The sequence below is a fragment of the Strigops habroptila genome, chromosome Z, assembly GCF_004027225.2.
Source record: "Strigops habroptila isolate Jane chromosome Z, bStrHab1.2.pri, whole genome shotgun sequence".
NCBI lineage: Eukaryota > Metazoa > Chordata > Aves > Psittaciformes > Psittacidae > Strigops > Strigops habroptila.
In genome coordinates this window covers 90,664,858-90,679,803 of record NC_044302.2, presented here as the reverse complement: position 1 = coordinate 90,679,803, position 14,946 = coordinate 90,664,858, and the positions used below count along the sequence as shown (strand labels likewise).

Genomic DNA, 14,946 nt, shown 5'->3' with positions numbered 1-14,946 from the left:
CGCTCCCCGCCACCGCGCCGCGCCGCGCCGCCGAGCGCCCTCCCGGCCCGCACCGCCCCGCTCCGCCCCGGGAACGCCCGACGGGGCGGAGCCGTCATTTGAACGCGGGGCGGCGGCGGCGGCGACCTGCAGGTAACGGGCGGCCGGGTTGAGGCGGCGGTGGGTGCCGCTGTGGGACTTGCCTGCCCCTCCGAGAGGTCCTGCCTCCGGTCCGGGGGCACCCTCGGGGGGAAGGCCGGCCTGGGGCTGTGGTGAGCCGGCTTAAAGCAGAGAGGAACGGGGGAGAACCGCCCCGCGGCCTCTCCCACATGGTCACCCGTCCCCGGAGGCGGGCTGTGGAGCTGCCCCATGGGGTGGGTGATGCTTCCAATTCACCGAGAGTGGCTGTGCCGCCGTAATAAAAGGAGGGTTTTGGGGGGGATTCAGACCAGAAAGAGAATCATGGAATCCTAAAATGGTTTGTGTTGGAAGGGATCTTAAAGCCCATCCAGTCCCAACCCCCTGCCACGGGCAGGGACACCTTCCACTAGAGCAGTGTATCCCAGTGTTTGAAAGTCCCCCCACCCATTGCTCTCAGTGTAGTTTTTAACAGCCCATTGTACCGTTCGATTTTCCCAGAGGCTGGTGCATGGTAGGGGATGTGGTATACCCACTCAATGCCATGCTCTTTGGCCCAAGTGTCTATGAGGTTGTTCCGGAAATGAGTCCCATTGTCTGACTCAATTCTCTCTGGGGTGCCGTGTCGCCACAAGACTTGTTTCTCAAGGCCCAGGATAGTGTTCCGGGCAGTGGCATGGGACACAGCGTATGTTTCCAGCCAGCCGGTGGTTGCTTCCACCATGGTAAGCACATAGCGCTTGCCCTGGCGGGTTGGTGGGAGTGTGATATAGTCAATCTGCCAGGCCTCCCCATATTTGTTCAAAGGCTTGTTGTTGCTCAGGGCCCCATTTGAAATCATTCTTCTTCCGGGTCACGTGGTAGAGAGGGCTTACAATCAGACTGTAATTTGGGATGTGCATTCTCCAGAACCCCACAACACCTAAGAAAGCTTGTGTTTCTTTCTTGTTAGTTGGTGGAGACATTGCTGTTATCTTGTTGATCACGTCTGTGGGGATCTGGCGGCGTCCATCTTGCCATTTTATTCCCAAAAATTGAATCTCCTGTGCAGGTCCCTTGACCTTATTCCGTTTTATGGCAAAACCGGCCTTCAGCAGGATTTGGATTATTTTCCTCCCTTTCTCAAAAACTTCTTCCGCTGTATCACCCCACACGATGATGTCATCAATGTATTGCAGGTGTTCTGGAGCTTGCCCCTGTTCCAGTGCAGTCTGGATCAATCTTTGGCAGATGGTAGGGCTGTGTTTCCACCCCTGGGGCAGTCGGTTCCAAGTGTACTGGACGCCCCTCCAAGTGAAAGCAAACTGTGGCCTGCACAGTGCTGCTGTCTCTGTAGTATTTTCGAGCCTACCTATGGGCTTCAGACAGAATGTAATACATTTTAGAATAGTGGAAGTGTTTGCACTTCCTTATGTAAGCAGGAGATAGTCAAACTTGGTGTATTTATATATATGTGTGTGTGTGATTTATGTATTTGTTTGTTTGTTTATTTTAATTATTATTTGTTAAAAGAAATTTACCCTAGAAAATAAAACAATGGCTGCAACCTACCCTGGCTAAAGGCGCTCTGTGAGTGGTAGCGTTTTAGTTTATTGTTGATGAGTACTTCTGCACACCATCACTAAGCTCTGGCATGGTGTTCCCTGCAGGGGTGTCAGGCCTACTCTGTTTGGCTAAGATATGGCCTCAGCTAGGCCTGTGGTTGTGTCATGAATGAATCTGAAGCTCGTGCTGCTGTAAAATACTGCACATGTCTCTCAACTATCCGGGCTTCTGTTAACCCACTAAACAAGTCTTGATATTCATTTGATGTGAAACGTCTGTTTCAGACATTGGTTTAGGTACCTGAAATGTCTCTGGAAGGGTGTATTTGACAAATTTCCTTCCCTACTGTGACACATCTGCATGTGTTGGTATATCTCATCTGCACAGGAGGGAGAACTTTTGTGGAGGTAGTTCAGCTTCCAGAGAAACCCCAGGCTCCATGCCATGGCAAGTGTGCAACAGCCTGCACTGCCTTTTGATCAAAAGGCAGAGCAATATTTAACTGGTGCTGTGCTAACACATGCCTCTTTCTCTGAGGGAGGGCAGTAAAAGACAGAGTTTTTTTCTCCCTCTTGCTGTAACAAAACATAATGCTCTTGCAGAAAAGAGCATCAGTGAAACTGGTCACTAAGTGGATAGTATGATTCACAGCAGTTCCTGAGTTTCTCTCATCTCAAACCATGAAATACTGTTAGAAATGACAATGCAAACCACTTGTTTCTTGGGAAACTCCATGGGAAAAAAAGCAAGAATGTGCTCTTTCTTTCTCTTTCCTCCCCAAGACAAATCTTATGGCTGCTTTCTACTCCTACCCACAGTACCTTTTCCACCCACTGGCTTCCTTGGGCTTACAGAGAATTTTGCATGAATAATGGAGAAAAGCACAGGAAGCAGTGGTTTGTGAGTGGGATTGCATGCTTGAGAGTTATTCATAGACATATTGTAATGTACTGCTTTTGCTTTCATGGTTTGGTCTCTCTTACACTGCTCCTCTGGCTGATTGCAGGGCTCCTGTACCTGTGGGTAGGGATGCAGAAGGAAACTGTTAATAACGGTTGCTCGCAATTGACTTCCCTTCTTTCATAACAAAGTGCAGAGTTTGTAGCTCAGAATCCTACCCTGCAGCATAAGTTATTCTTTTATTGTGTGTCCATCTCTCTTGGCTCTCCAGAGTCAGTTACTCTTCTGTGTATCAGCCCTGAGGTTGTCATGAGTGGCTCGTCCCTGCTGTTTATGGCTGGAGCAAACACTCTGGAAGAGCAGAGGGCTCGCTGGGAGAGGAAGCGCAGCCGGACAGCCAAGGAGCTGCTGGAAACAGAACACAGATACCTTGAGCAGCTGGATTTGGTGGTCACAGTAAGTATTTTAGTCCCTTCGGATATGTGGGTACCTTCAGGCAGCATGTACTTATTGGTGTTGTCATGCAGAAGGGTCAAGAGCAAGACTTTGAGACATTTCTACTGCATGGGACAACACACGGCTGAAAGTTGGGGGTTTTTTTTGTTGTTTGTTTTTTATCTCCTCTGTAATATCCAATAGCTCAGGGTATTGGCCCCTTGGCTTTGGTCTGTACACAGACATAAATCTGTAAGTTTTAACTGTGTAGAGTACTCACCCTAAGATGCCTGAGGTGTATGAAAGGTAGGGGCACTGGCAAGACAAAGACCGATAGTGAACAAGGTGGTGAAAAGCAGATGCACCTAGGAATACTGAGAGAGATTCTTATCAGTGCTATACTACCGTTCCACGTATTTACAGTTATGGTCAAATTTACCAAGACGGCTTACATCTGGTGATAGAGATCTTAGGTAGGATTCACAATACTCAATATCCTTTTGAGCTAAAGAGTGTGCAGGCTGCAGCTTCTTGCTTCTGCTGTGTACTACAATAACCTCTGAGTGACCTGTGAATTCTACCTGTTTGAAATTCTTTCTCTTTCCCTACTTAGTTCTTTGTGACAATTTTAAAGGCCAAAGGGACACTGAAACCTGCTGTGTTGGAAACCATATTTGGACCCCTGGAATCCATATATTCGGCCAGCCAGTAAGTGGACACTCTGATGTGATTCCTGTAAATATATGGGGAGGACCCTATATTGATGAGAAAGTAAGATTTCAGGAAATAAGCTACCACCTTGTAAAACTGGCATTCACTTCTAGCACTGCTAGCCTTGGTGGCACTTGCAGGTGTACCCAGGAAGCTGCTGATCTATATCCACATATCTGGATGTCCAGTTGCTCTCTGGGTAGCGGTTTAAACCCAGTAAGTCTGCTCTGTGGTGTTTTTAAGGGATGTTTCCTGTAGCTTATTCTGTGACCACCAAGCACGTATTTGGCACACAAACTGGATGTGAGGTGGAGGCTGGCAACCAAAGGTCAGCAGTGAAAATGCCATCAGTAATGTACCCCTTATGAGCTGTCATTGCTCCTTGTGCAGTGTTCTGGCACTTCACCTGGAGAGAGGGAATTTGGGACCAGGACTGGAAAATTTCTGTCAGAATCTGGAGCTTTATGGCCACTACACTGAGAATTTGGAGAAGGCAAATAAAACCTTGAAGGTAGATATCTCCTTTATTCTTCATGTTCTTTCTTCCCTCTCTCCATTCTGTGAAACAGCTACATCCTTCCCCTTTTCTTCTGTTTCTGCGGTGATGAGTTTTCTTCCTTTTTCTGGGCTGCTGCTATTTTCTTAGTCTTTCTTCCACAATAGAATGGTGTAAACGTCTCCACTTATCTAGAACTTCAAATTTTTGAATCTTTTTTTAGGTGTCTGTGAACATATGTGTGTGCAAACAGTGAGCCCACCTTTTTCAGACAGAGTTCTGTATTTACTCCCACTCCTCCTTGGCTGGCAAACCTGGAGAGTTTGCAGTGAGAACGCTAGGGGACAGTGATCTCTTTCTGGAGAATTATCAGGTCTCTTAGTCTTTCCCACTACCATTAATTGTATCCTAACAGTGGGATTTCCTTTTCCTTCTAATTTTTTTCTGTGGTAGAAGGAAAAAAAAAATATTCCTTTCCACTTAGCTCTCCAAATACAACCTGTCATCCAAGAGATTTTAGAAGGATGTATTTTTATTTCAAAGTCTTGATAGCTGTATCTGGAATTTAAACCACCCGACTTCTAGTTTTTGTCTGTGCTTGTTCCCAGCTGCAGGATGTACTGGGATATTTCCCTTCTGCCTGCTTGCATGCATAAATTCCCACTTTTGATTTTCCGAGAGAAAAAGCGATTTTGGAAACTTGCCTTTAGGTGATTGGAACATAGGGCTGCATTGCTTTGTCTTGAAATGAATGGCAAAACCACAGGCGGACTCCTTGTTTTCCTAGCTGAGTCAACCCTCCCTTTTTCTTAATTTCCATTTCCTGAGTATACTAGCTGTGCATGTATTCTCAGCAAATGCAGCAGGTTTATACTGCTGTGCATGTGTGAAGAGGGGATGTTGCTTCAACTACCTACTGGAAATGGTGGCCAAGGGAAGGGAATGGCTTGCCCATGGCCACAAAAGAAGTTGTTGGTGCTAATGCTTCCAACTGGAGTTCCAAACTCTAACAGTTCCAAGCACTGGTGCAGACTGGAGCGCATAATTCTCTTTGTAGTCTCAAAGCTAATATCCTTTTTATGCTGTACACAGGAGCAGTTGAGGAAAAATAAGTCATTCCGACGGTTTAAGAAACTCCAGGAGGCTCGACCTCAGTTTCAAGGGAGGAAGCTAGAGGATCTGCTTCCTTTGCCCCTGCAGAGGCTGCACCAGTAAGTAAACAATTCTGAGTTTTCAAGATGTTAGTATAAGGAGGGAAAAGGGAACATAACAGTGTATTGGTTGCTATGAGAGGTGAAATTGCTTAATGTGTCTCAAAATCCGAGCATATAGACAGCAACGAATCAGACCTGAAGACATGCCTGTAACGTGGAGTCAGTATACATGGAAGGGAGATGACACACAGAGGTAGCTGTGTTTAATTCTCCAAAGCCATTCGTTTAGCTCTTGGGTAGAACTGAAGTAGAAGCTTTCTATCATCTTGGTAAGCTACTGAAATTAGGCCCTGAACAAAAGCAAGTTTCTGAAGAGCTGCAGAAGTGGTGCTCTCTGCCAGAGATGGTCTCGCTCCGCTTTTGTGTGGGTTGCTGATCTGGAGCGCTGTGACTTCTCCCTCATAAATGGTTGCTTTTAGAGAGAGATAAGATTAATGAGCACAGGGAAGCTTTTTTCCCATCCCTGGTTTTCAGGACCATATGCTTTCCTCAAATTTGATACTTACTGCAGTAATCTGAGCCTGGACAGACCCAGCCTGGATTGCTGTATTCCACCCCTTGAGGCATCATCTCCCCTTTGAAGAGGCAAGCTGCCTGCACAAGGGTAGTGCTGAATGCATTCAAGGCCAGCCCTTTCTTGGTGAGGATATGAGTTGTACAGAGCACAGGTAGTTTCCTGGCAACCCGCCTGCTGCTGCTATAGATCAAGTAGCTGCTCTTAAGCATGGTCTTAGCTGCACTAAAGCAAATTTGAGAGGCTGAGAGCCTCATTTCTTTGAAAATAATTAGGAATGAGCGTACAACAGTCCTTCACGTAGCTTTATGCAACCTTTTTAATCAGCCTGGCAGATATAAATGTTGCATTCTGCTTTTACTGTAATTCTTTGGATCCTTCTTTTAATTTGTAAAATAGCAGTATATTTGTTGCTGTCCAACTGTTTGGAAAAATTATGGCTTTTTAACAGAAGGTCTAATTTTTTAACTAATCAACTCTTTTATGTTCAAGTTTCTTTGAAACCCTGTTGCATATACTGCAGGTCACACGACTTCTGCCAGTTCATGAATCTATTCAATGTGATATTTCTTCTGTCAGTTCAGACTGAAAATAACTTGACTTTTATTGAGAGAAAGCATTTGTGGAGATCTGATCCTTTCTGGTAAAGACTGGAGAGGAAAAAAGCAAAAAAGCAGCTCCTAGTTCTTATAGAAATGCCTTTATTTTCTTTTGTGGGCAGGAATCATGGTATGAATGCTACCATTCAGACATTAAAAAAGAGTAGTTCAAAGGGAAAATTGACAGTTAGTGAAGGCATTTTAATGTGAATTCTAAGAGAGGCTCATGAACTTCAGTAATATGTGAGGTTGCTTTTATCAGATTCCCGGGAAATGCCTAAGGTTGCAAATGTATGAAGTACTGGGGTTAATTTATTTGGTAACTTTGAAAATAAAATTAATGTGATTGAAGAATTGTGGCCAAATATTGGTTGGTTAGGCTTGGAGGTGTGTATTGCATCTCCTGGTGGAGGGTTGTTCATCGTTCTGTCACTAATAGGAGAGGCTGCTGATGCTGGTATCTTTGTGTGATATAAACCTTCTTTCTCTCTCTTAGATACAAGCACTTCTTCAGAGACTTGTTGGAGAACACCAATCCAGACAGCCCTGAGTATCAGAAACTTGCAAGTATGGTTCTACCTGTAGATGCTGGCACTTTGATCTGTGTTAGCCTCCTTGCTAATAATACTTGGATTCTCATCTTCTGTCTACTTCCACAGGAAGAAAATCTTCCTTTCTCTGGGGTTCTAATGGGTTACTATTTCCCTTCTCTATTTTGATCAAGATGTCCCTAAGAACACATTGGGAATAAAACTGTAGAGTAACTGACTGGGTCAGGTGGCCTATGGGTTAGGACAGAGAAACGGCAGCTCTTTTTTAACAATGAGGGTGGTGAGACACAGGAACAGGTTGCCTAGGGAACCTGTGGGAATCTAGGGAACACTGTCCCATTACTGGAAGTGTTCAGGGTCAGGTTGGATGGGGCTGTGAGCAACCTGGTGTAGTGAGAAATGTTTCTTTCAGGGCATTTGGAGTAGATGATCGTTAAAGCTTCCTTCCAACCCCAACCATTCTATGAATCTTGGGCATGTGCCTCGATTTTCTAGAACAGTTCATGACCTTCTTGCTGTATTTACTAGCAGTTAACACCACTTATGGGGCATTTTTCCTGTTTCTGCTTCCAAATCCAGGAAATTATTCCTGTCTAATGTTTCATTGGCAAATAAATGTTGGGGTTTTTTTAGAACTGCAAAATTGTTCGTGGGAGAGAGGCCTATGGAGGTCATCTAGTCCAATTCTCTTGCTGAAATTACTGAATAAATTTGTTGCTGATACTTGGTTTACAACACTTGCTTCTTAACTTCATTTTATCTTTTCACAGCAAGATAAGGAGTAATATGTACTCATTTGTGATAACCTCAGAATATGCTGCTGTAATTTCAGAGGCTGTGAAATCTGTTTCTGAGGTATCTCGGTGGGTACAAGACATCATTCGTAAGAGAGAGAACTCATTGCAGCTACTTCGTGTTCAGAAACTGCTCAAAGGACAGAAGATCCAGATTTTGACTCCAGGTGGGCCTTACTGACAGCTCTGTTTTAACGTTGGCAAGATGAGATAACTAGAGGTACGCTTGCCTTCATGTCTGACTCAACTCATATTAACCAGTTTTCCCCTTCTGCCCAAATTCTATAGATAGGGGATGAAGGAATAAAACTAATAACTCAAGCACTTAAAAAAAAAGTTAATTTTTGAATAAGGATAAGCAGCAGCGTAATTGCCTGACATTCAGATAGAGGGTGCTGATAACATGTAGTTAGAAAGTTTGTAACAGGAATCTAAGGAGGTTGGGAGTGTAAGTCCTGGGTGAGAATGAAAAACAGACACTAAATGATTTTTGAAGAGTGTAAGAAGTGGTGGTGTTCCTACTCCATAGCATGAGCCATAGGTTCATGAGTGTCAAGAGCCCAAGGACTATGGTGGATTTTACCTTAAGGTACAAGCTTCATAGACTTCTGCTCACACCCTTCACAGGAAGAATCCTCTTTTATCTGCATGGTTAAACTGTGCCAGAAGTTAGATTGTTTGTATTAATAGCTGAGATACATAAAGTGACAGTCACTGGCATGTAAGATTATCTAATTGGTTAGCAGGTTTCTTTATGACCTCTTTCATGACTGGGTGCTTTCCATGCTCAAAGCACACCCCAAGCTATGTATGGAATATTGTGAGAAATATGCCCAGTCTGGGCAATTATGAAATGGTCACTTGGGGCTTTGCCAGTGCCCTTGGGAAACACTCCTATTGCAGAGGTCATCTAGAAAGAGTGCTGCAGCTGGACAGGATTGTTGAAGTCAATGCTTGTAGAGGTCACTAAAGCACATCTCCAGGTATTTGTGAATGTGGTTTTAGTTCATACACGTGGATTTCTGCATGAAGACATCCACTAGTGGGATGGGTGAGACAATCAGAAAGGTAAAAGTAAGAAAATGTGTGGATTGAGATAAAAGTAGTTCAACAGAGAAAGCAAAAGCCACATGCACAAGTAAAGCAAAATAAGGAATTCATTCACCACTTCCCATCAGCAGGCAGGCATTGAGCCATCCCCAGGAAAGCAGGGGTCCATCATGTATAGTGGTTACTTGGGGAGACAAAACTCTATTACTCCAAACGTCCCCATTTTCTTCTCCTTCCCCCAGCTCTTTATGCTGAGCATGACAACATAAGGTGTGGAATGTCCCTTGGGTCAGTTGGGATCAGCTGTCCTGGCTGTGTCCCCTTCCAACTCCTTGTGCACCCCCATCCTGCTCGCTGGTGGGGTGGAGTGAGGAGCAGAACAAATCCTTCATGCTGAGCAGTGCTTACCCAGCAGTAGCTAAAACATGCCTCTATTGTAAATGCTGTTTTCAGCATAAATGCAAAACAGCCCCATAGCAGCTGCTGTTTGTTTGAAGAAAATTAACTCTATCCTAACCAAACCAGCACAGGTAGAAAAAGAGGTTATTTATCAGAGGTTATCATTCTCAAAGATGCTCAGTCAATGGGCAGATTGATTTACAATTCTCCTTCCCATTCGTATTGGAATCCTTCTGGTGATCTAGCTGAAAGCAAGCTAACATAGGTGTGATCTGCTTATACTGAGCATGAGCATGGGTTTGGGTGCCTCTGCACATTGGGGTAGCGCTTAAGTAAAAAGGTAAATCAGTTGTCCTGAATGACAAAACTAATAAGTTAACCCCACGACGGAATAACCCAACCCCAAAGCAGTATAGCTAGACCAGAGATGGCCATCATTTGAAAGCTTTGGTCCACATTTTTTTTTTGTCTCTGAATATTCTGAGATGTGTAGTAAGGCGAGTGTTGAGGGTCTGTAAACACCTTTCCACTGTCTGGGACAGAGAATTGTGATGGCTGTGATTTCCATTAGCTGGGGTAAAATAGGTATTATTGGATGTGAGAAGCAGCAAAGTAAGGGGCAGCTGGGGCTTGGTAGTTTTGGGTCAGCTTTCAAGAAACAAGCTAGCTTTTGCAAAACTGTTAGCATTTCATCCTGTTACTTGGACAGAAGAGGCGGGAAAACGTAATGCTACAGATTCAGATAAAAGGGGTAGCTTTGGAGTTGGGTATCTCCCATTTGGCTGTATCTCTGAGAAGTACTGCTCCCAGTGAAAAGAGACCCTGCTTTCCGTGCTGCCTTCCACATACTGAGCAAATATAATCTTAGCCAGAACTGCCTCCTTAACATAGCACACTGTTCTGTCATCCCTAGCTTCCATAGGGGTATTTCCTTTCCATCCTTTCACAAGAATTTCCTAATCTGTGTTCCCCTGGGATTTCTAAACATGGATCTGTATCCTAAGACTTCCAATACAGTCCAGCTCAGACTGTTTGCCAGGGAGTCTGATCACAACTTAGCTTGAAGGAAACAGTTCCTAGTCCAGCACCATGCTGCTGACATCTTCCTTCCATTTGTTTTTTAAACTTGGACGGATTCCTGCACCTCACCTTTCTCTCTTTCTCAGTTTCTTATTCATATAAGGAGTGGTTCCTGTGGAGTAAACTAAGCAGGAATTCACTTGCCTCTGTGTCCTGGGACTGTGGCATACTGTGTAAGACAACCATAATTGAAACAAAATTGCGTTGTTTTCTAAAAGTACTTATTAGCTCAGCCAGAAGCTAAGGCACAGAAAACAGTGGCTGAAATTCTCTGGCAGGTGTTTCCCAGACCAGGCCAGGTGGCAATACCTTATTATTATGGCTTTAGATTTTTATAAATAATCTTACAGGCAGGTGTCTTTATAATTCCCTGAAGATAATGGCTATCTTGTACAATAATCCTGCTCATTAAAGGCACTGCCTTAATTATTCCATGTTCTGTAATTGCCATTTTTGCATCTTGCAGAATTGCTGCTTACACCTAGGTTTCCCAAATTGTTTTGATTTTTTTCCCCTGTCAATTTCTCTGCTTTTAGTTTTAATGCAGTTCATTTCATGGATAGATGGCTCTGAACCCTGTTCTGTAAGATGAGGTTGATAAGATTTCCCATTCAGACCTTCCTTTTAATATGTTGGTTTATATCCCCTTTGCTGTCTTCTCATTAGAACAGTAATCTGCATTCTGTAATCTGTTAACTTCTGGAAGTCCACGTATGGTTAGATCACCTGTGAAACGTTTTGTGTTTTGTTGTAATTGTCATGTACAAAATAATAAATATTCAAAGCTTAGGCGAACTTCTGTTTACCACTAGTGACAAACAATTGGGCAACACAATTTAAGATAGTCCATGGTATGTTTTCTGAAGGCTTATGTTAATTTAAAGGCAGGCATACCATTTCAAACTATGTTTTTGTTCCGGTCTCTTTACACAGATTTGCATATCATAATATCCTCTTAATTAACGCAGACATAACTACAATCTGCTTCCTCATATACTAACAGTTTTGGGCTGATTACTCTTCTGCATGGGTGCTGTCAGTGCTGGTGAGGTGGCTGTAGTTGATTCTCAGTGCCTCCTAGTGGCTGGAATTGTTGTGGAACCTGGTAACCTACAATGGTGGCTCGCTGTATTCCCGTTTGTCTCATTACATCCTTTTTTTTTGCCTTTTTTCTTGACAACTGTTTTCTGGTTTTATTTCCCTCACATGCCTAGGGCGCTGGTTTATCCGGGAAGGCTGGCTTTTGGTGGTGCCTTCGAAGGGAGAAGAACTGAAGCGCAGGATGTTCTTCCTCTTTTCTGATATCTTCATTTCAACAAAGCCTTGCCACCCACTGCACCCAGTGAATTCAAAGAAACTGGCTTGCCAGGCTGTCTACCCGCTTCACCAGTGCCTAGTGGATAAGGTGTTTGGCCACACAAAGAGCCAGGGGGGGCTCCTCAGTGTAAGTATTCCTGCTTCTGCCTGGCAGAAGCATCAGTGGAGTCAGGCATGCGAAGCAGGCCTCTAGCTGTTTCAGCAGCAGCAGCACTGAGATGATGAGGGTGACAACGGTAAATGCAATGAACTAGTCTGGGTTAGGGCAACCCCTCTCTCTTGCGTGATGTAGGTCCTTTTCCCTTCATGGTGTAGGCCCTCCTGAGCACTCTGGGGTACAGTTTGCTGGTTGCTTCACTTAGGTCAGGTGAGGAGGGTCTGATAAGACTCTGAGGTGCCCTCATCAGAGCCACATTTTGGGGGGGGCAGCCGCTCAGCCACATGACAATGAATAGGTAGCATTACATTGACTGTGGAGAGAATGTGAAAAGATGTGGGTATTACCACAACAGATATTGCTTGTGCATCTAACTCCGAGGGCTGCAGGATCTTTGAACGGGACTGATGCCTTGGGTAAGGGTTTGCAGTTCAGGTCCTCCTGGGTTGCCGCACCTGCGGGCTGTTAGCTCATACCTTGTGAGCTATGACAAGGAAGACTCCGGGCAGGCTGTGATCTGTACATGATGGTATTGGAAGGACCCCTAGGGGCAGCTTGGAATACGGCAAAAGACTGGATAAACAGCTGCTGAGAACTGTATGCACAGCTCCTAACACTCTGTTAAGTCAAAATCAGCTATCACCTGTGGCTGCATGGAAGGGACAAGTCTGGCACTTGCTCTGTACTGTGCAGTGCCTGGCTTCTCCCAGTACCGATGTTAAATTTTTCTTGTCTGGGAAAGAAGATGTTGGAAATCAGCATGCAGGGCTGAGTTGAATTCAGTGCCGATGGCTCTGCTTTTATCAGAGCTGCTGCCTTGGCAAGGAATGCCACTGAGTGGCACCAGATTCTGTTTGCCTTTCAGCTTTCCTTTCCTCACAAGACACTGTTGTTGATGTCCAGTGACCAACAAGATATTAATGACTGGTATCAGAGTCTTGCAGCTGCAGTCAGGTAGGCCTCTATTTTCCAAAGGTGAAGGGGGCTGAGGGAAGAGGGTGGAACATAAAAATGGTCATATGAACCTGTGTATTTTCATGTATTACATGGTTATGAGGCTGACAGAGAAGACCTGACTCTGGCAACTGGGATACAAGGGAATTCTGGGAACACATTTCATGTATGAACAGCGAACTTTCCCTTTGTTCTTCCTCTACAGGCAGCTGAAAGCCTGACCCACCTGAGTAGAAGACAGAGCGGCAGGACAGTCACCTCTCTTGGTAGAGTCCTACATGATCTTAGGAAATGTTCAAGGACATATAGTAAGAGAATGCATTTATAGGGACTACCACTATGCTTGTGAGACTGAATGAATGCTTTGTCAGCTGTCCTCATCTTAACACAGACACTGCAAAAAATAGGTATGCACACTAAGGATTTGTATATGAAAAATGTGTATCGACACTTTTCCCCACCTTAGCTTACAAGCTTCTAGCTTTTCTGTGCTTTTTTTTTTTTTTTTCCTTTATAGTAATAATTTAAGGACAAGTGGGAGAAAGCCTGGCTTGCTTTCCCTCATTAAATGTTTTTATCCAACTCTCTTTCTAAATCAGTGTTTTTACATTTATTTGTCTACATGTATTTCTACCTGCTCTTGCTACTGGGTCCTTTGATCAAAAGGGATGTTTTGGCTAATGGTAACATGAGCTTAACACTGTCTTTTCAGCTAGTGCTAGAGGGCCACAGCCATCTTCCTCCCTTGACATATTTTGATCATTCACATCCTTGAGTTTTCTACCGAAACGGTTTGACAGTTATTGTCTCTCCTCCTCTAAGAAAGTGACAGGTAGGCAGATCGAGGGAAGATCATTCAGTGGTTAAAATCCTGCCTCTCAGATTCTCATCAGTCCCACAGAAAAGTTAATCTGCTGAACTATCTGAAATAAACTGGTAGGTAACATAGACATAGGTTTATCAAAAGCATTCACATTTCTAATCTGGATCCTAAGAAATTATGCAGATAGATGAAACAGCACTTGCCTTTCCCTTCTCTGGTATGCAGCAGTCTTGAAATGCTAAAATGAAAAGCTCGAGCAGCACCTCTGCTCCTGAGCACGTGGAAAATCCCCAGAGGGCTACAGTCAGTAACCTGGGTCATCAATAGCTGGTAATGTGCTAGGTAGGGCTCAGTTTATGAGGATGAAAAACCCATTCAAGGCAGAAATACACATAAGGTATTCTTGAGTATTTTGTTAAAGCCTCAGCACAGAATTGGGGTTGGTATTGTGACCAATCCTGTTCAACATCTTTATTTGCTACATGGACAGTAGGATTGATACACCCTCAGCAAGTTTGCTGATGACACCAAGCTGTGTGGTGTGGTTGATACGCTGGAGGGAAGGGATGCCATCCAGAGGGACCCTGACAGACTTGTGAGGTGGCCAATGCCAACCTTATGAAGTTCAACCAAGCCAAGTGCAAGGTCCTGCACATGGGTTGTGGCAATCCCAGGCACAGCTACAGGTTGGGTGGAGACTGTATTGAGAATAGCCCTGAGGAGAAGGACTTGGGATTGCTGATTGACGAAAAGCTCAACATGAACTAACTGTGGCCTTGGCTCCATCAAAAGCAGTGTGACCAGCAGGTCGAGGTAGGTGATTCTGCCCCTCTGCTCCGCTCTTGTGAGACACCACCTGCAGTCCTGTGTCCAACTCTGGGGTCCCCAGTGCGAGAAGGGTATGGAGCTGTTCAAAGCGCTGGAGCACCTCTCGTGTGAGAACAGGCTGTGAGAGTTGGGCTTGTTCAGCCTGGAGAAGGCTCTGAGCAGCCTTCCAGTACTTAAAGGGGGGTTACAAGAAATCTGGAGGGACTTTTTACAAGGGCATGTGGTGACAGGACAAAGGGGAATGGCTTTAACCTGACAGAGGGGAGACTTAAACACGAGGACAAAATTCTTCCCTGTGAGGGTGCTGAGGCGCTGGCACAGGGTGCCCAGAGAAGCTGTGGCTGCCCCATCCCTGGCAGTGTTCAAGGCCAGGTTGGACACAGGGGCTTGGAGCAACCTGCTCTAGTGGAAGGTGTCCCTGCGCGTGGCAGGGTGGTGTTGCAAACAGGTGATCTCTAAGGT

General features: G+C 44.8%; 1 protein-coding gene across 1 annotated transcript; it reads left to right on the top strand.

Moving 5' to 3' along the window:
* Positions 1-27: 27 nt before the first annotated feature.
* Positions 28-13,415, top strand: ARHGEF39 (Rho guanine nucleotide exchange factor 39). Its single transcript, XM_030470387.1, has 10 exons — positions 28-132; positions 2,834-3,018; positions 3,611-3,705; positions 4,099-4,219; positions 5,297-5,415; positions 7,028-7,098; positions 7,915-8,043; positions 11,620-11,849; positions 12,745-12,833; positions 13,039-13,415. The coding sequence occupies exons 2-10, from the start codon at positions 2,872-2,874 to the stop codon at positions 13,052-13,054; spliced, it is 1,017 nt and encodes a 338-aa protein (XP_030326247.1). The 5' UTR covers positions 28-132; positions 2,834-2,871; the 3' UTR covers positions 13,055-13,415.
* The last annotated feature ends 1,531 nt before the right edge of the window (positions 13,416-14,946 follow it).

What these genes read in the sequence shown, in the direction of transcription:
- ARHGEF39 (XM_030470387.1), top strand. Translation starts at nt 2,872, where the DNA reads ATGAGTGGCTCGTCCCTGCTGTTTATGGCTGGAGCAAACACTCTGGAA. An exon ending in TCCATATATTCGGCCAGCCA is followed by an intron (nt 3,706 to 4,098) that starts GTAAGTGGACAC and finishes CTCCTTGTGCAG; the next exon opens with TGTTCTGGCACTTCACCTGG. An exon ending in CCCCTGCAGAGGCTGCACCA is followed by an intron (nt 5,416 to 7,027) that starts GTAAGTAAACAA and finishes TCTCTCTCTTAG; the next exon opens with ATACAAGCACTTCTTCAGAG.